The sequence below is a fragment of the Sinocyclocheilus rhinocerous genome, unplaced genomic scaffold (genome assembly GCF_001515625.1).
Source record: "Sinocyclocheilus rhinocerous isolate Xijiao unplaced genomic scaffold, SAMN03320098_v1.1 scaffold23529, whole genome shotgun sequence".
Taxonomy (NCBI): Eukaryota; Metazoa; Chordata; class Actinopteri; order Cypriniformes; family Cyprinidae; genus Sinocyclocheilus; species Sinocyclocheilus rhinocerous.
Window position 1 is genome coordinate 1177 of NW_015645784.1, and position 1404 is coordinate 2580.

At 50.5% G+C, this 1404-nt stretch overlaps 1 protein-coding gene across 1 annotated transcript; it reads right to left on the minus strand.

Moving 5' to 3' along the window:
* Positions 1-5: 5 nt before the first annotated feature.
* LOC107706925 (apelin receptor B-like) lies at positions 6-1010 on the minus strand (the record flags this gene model as incomplete). Its single annotated transcript, XM_016510779.1, has 1 exon — positions 6-1010. A coding segment is annotated over exon 1 (983 nt), but the record flags the coding sequence as incomplete, so codon positions are not given.
* Between the last annotated feature and the right edge of the window lie 394 nt (positions 1011-1404).

The window sequence follows — 1404 nt, forward strand, 5'->3', positions numbered from 1 at the left end:
AGTGCTTCCGGAAAGCTGGATCACAGCAAGCATACAGCAGAGGGTTTAAACAGCTGTTCACATAGCCCAGACAGATGGAGTATGGATGGGCCGCCACCAACCACTGGTCGAAACTGCAGGAAAAGGGAAGAATGCCCAGTTCCACCATAGCGGATAGTGTCTTATTGGTGTGGAAGGGAAGCCAGCAGAGGAAGAAGGCCAGCACAAGGGTGATGATGATCCGGAGGAGCCTGCGTTGGCGCGTATGATCAGGACGCGGGCCTAGGCTGAAGTGTCGGGAAAGAAGCCGCCCTAGCCAGCCATAGCAGAGCAGGAGCACTACAAGAGGTAACAGGAAGCCAAGCAGAGTTGATTTTAATCCTAAAGCTGCTGACCACATCAGCTCTGCCTGCTCAGAAGCTGCTGGGTTCAGCTCACTTGAGATCAAACTGGAGTAGTCCATGTCACACAAACAGGAGGACGCATGTCCATCCTGCCCATCGCCATCATCTCCCTCTTCCAAATCCACCTCCCTAACAGTCCGCAGAAGCAGAGCAGGAAGTGCCAGGATTCCAGCTGCCAGCCAAACACTACCCACAATCCACTTGGCGCGTGTGGTTGACCGTCCCTGCTTTGAGCCGTTGCCACGCTTTCGTGTGATGACGCAGTAACGCTCCACGCTGAGCCCAGTCAGAGAAAACACGCTCGCATACATGTTCAGTGCCACAATGTAACTGCTCACCTGACACAGAACTTGGCCAAAGGGCCAGTGGTAGCCCAGCGCTGTGTATGCCGCCCACAACGGCAGGGTCATGACAAAGCTTACAATCCTCCCACAGCCTCTCACTCGGCGGTCCAGGTACACCCATAGCACCAAGCCGTTACCCAGGGAGCCCACGACAAACACCAGGAGGTACACGCTTGGAATCAGCACCCAGGTTGCAGACCATTCTCTGTAGTCGCATGAGGGAAAGGGAGAGGGTGAAGGGAAGGGCAGAGACCCGGACATCTGAGAGCCACACACTTGCACCTAGTGTAGAAAGCAAGTGGATGACATGAGCAGGAAAGAGAACTGAGAGTTTCTTTTTAAGGGCTTGAGAGGGGAAGAATGGTTTGGAAAAAGAAACGCTTTTTTATAAACTGATGATGGGAGCACTTGTCTTTCCCCTGGATTCTTGTTTGTTCTATTTTTAGATGGTTCCCACGAATTAGTTGAAAGAGTCAGTGACTTCCTTCCTCCTCAATCCTCTTCAGTTTCTGTGGGATATCACTGACAGACAAAAGAAAAAAAAAGGTTATTGGAAGCTGTGAATTAAAAAACAGATGAGAAAGGACTTCTCATATAATTTCTGGTTATGTCACATACATTCTCAACCCGTAAATAACCATCGTATACACTGCCTGGCCAAAAAAAAAGTTGCACAT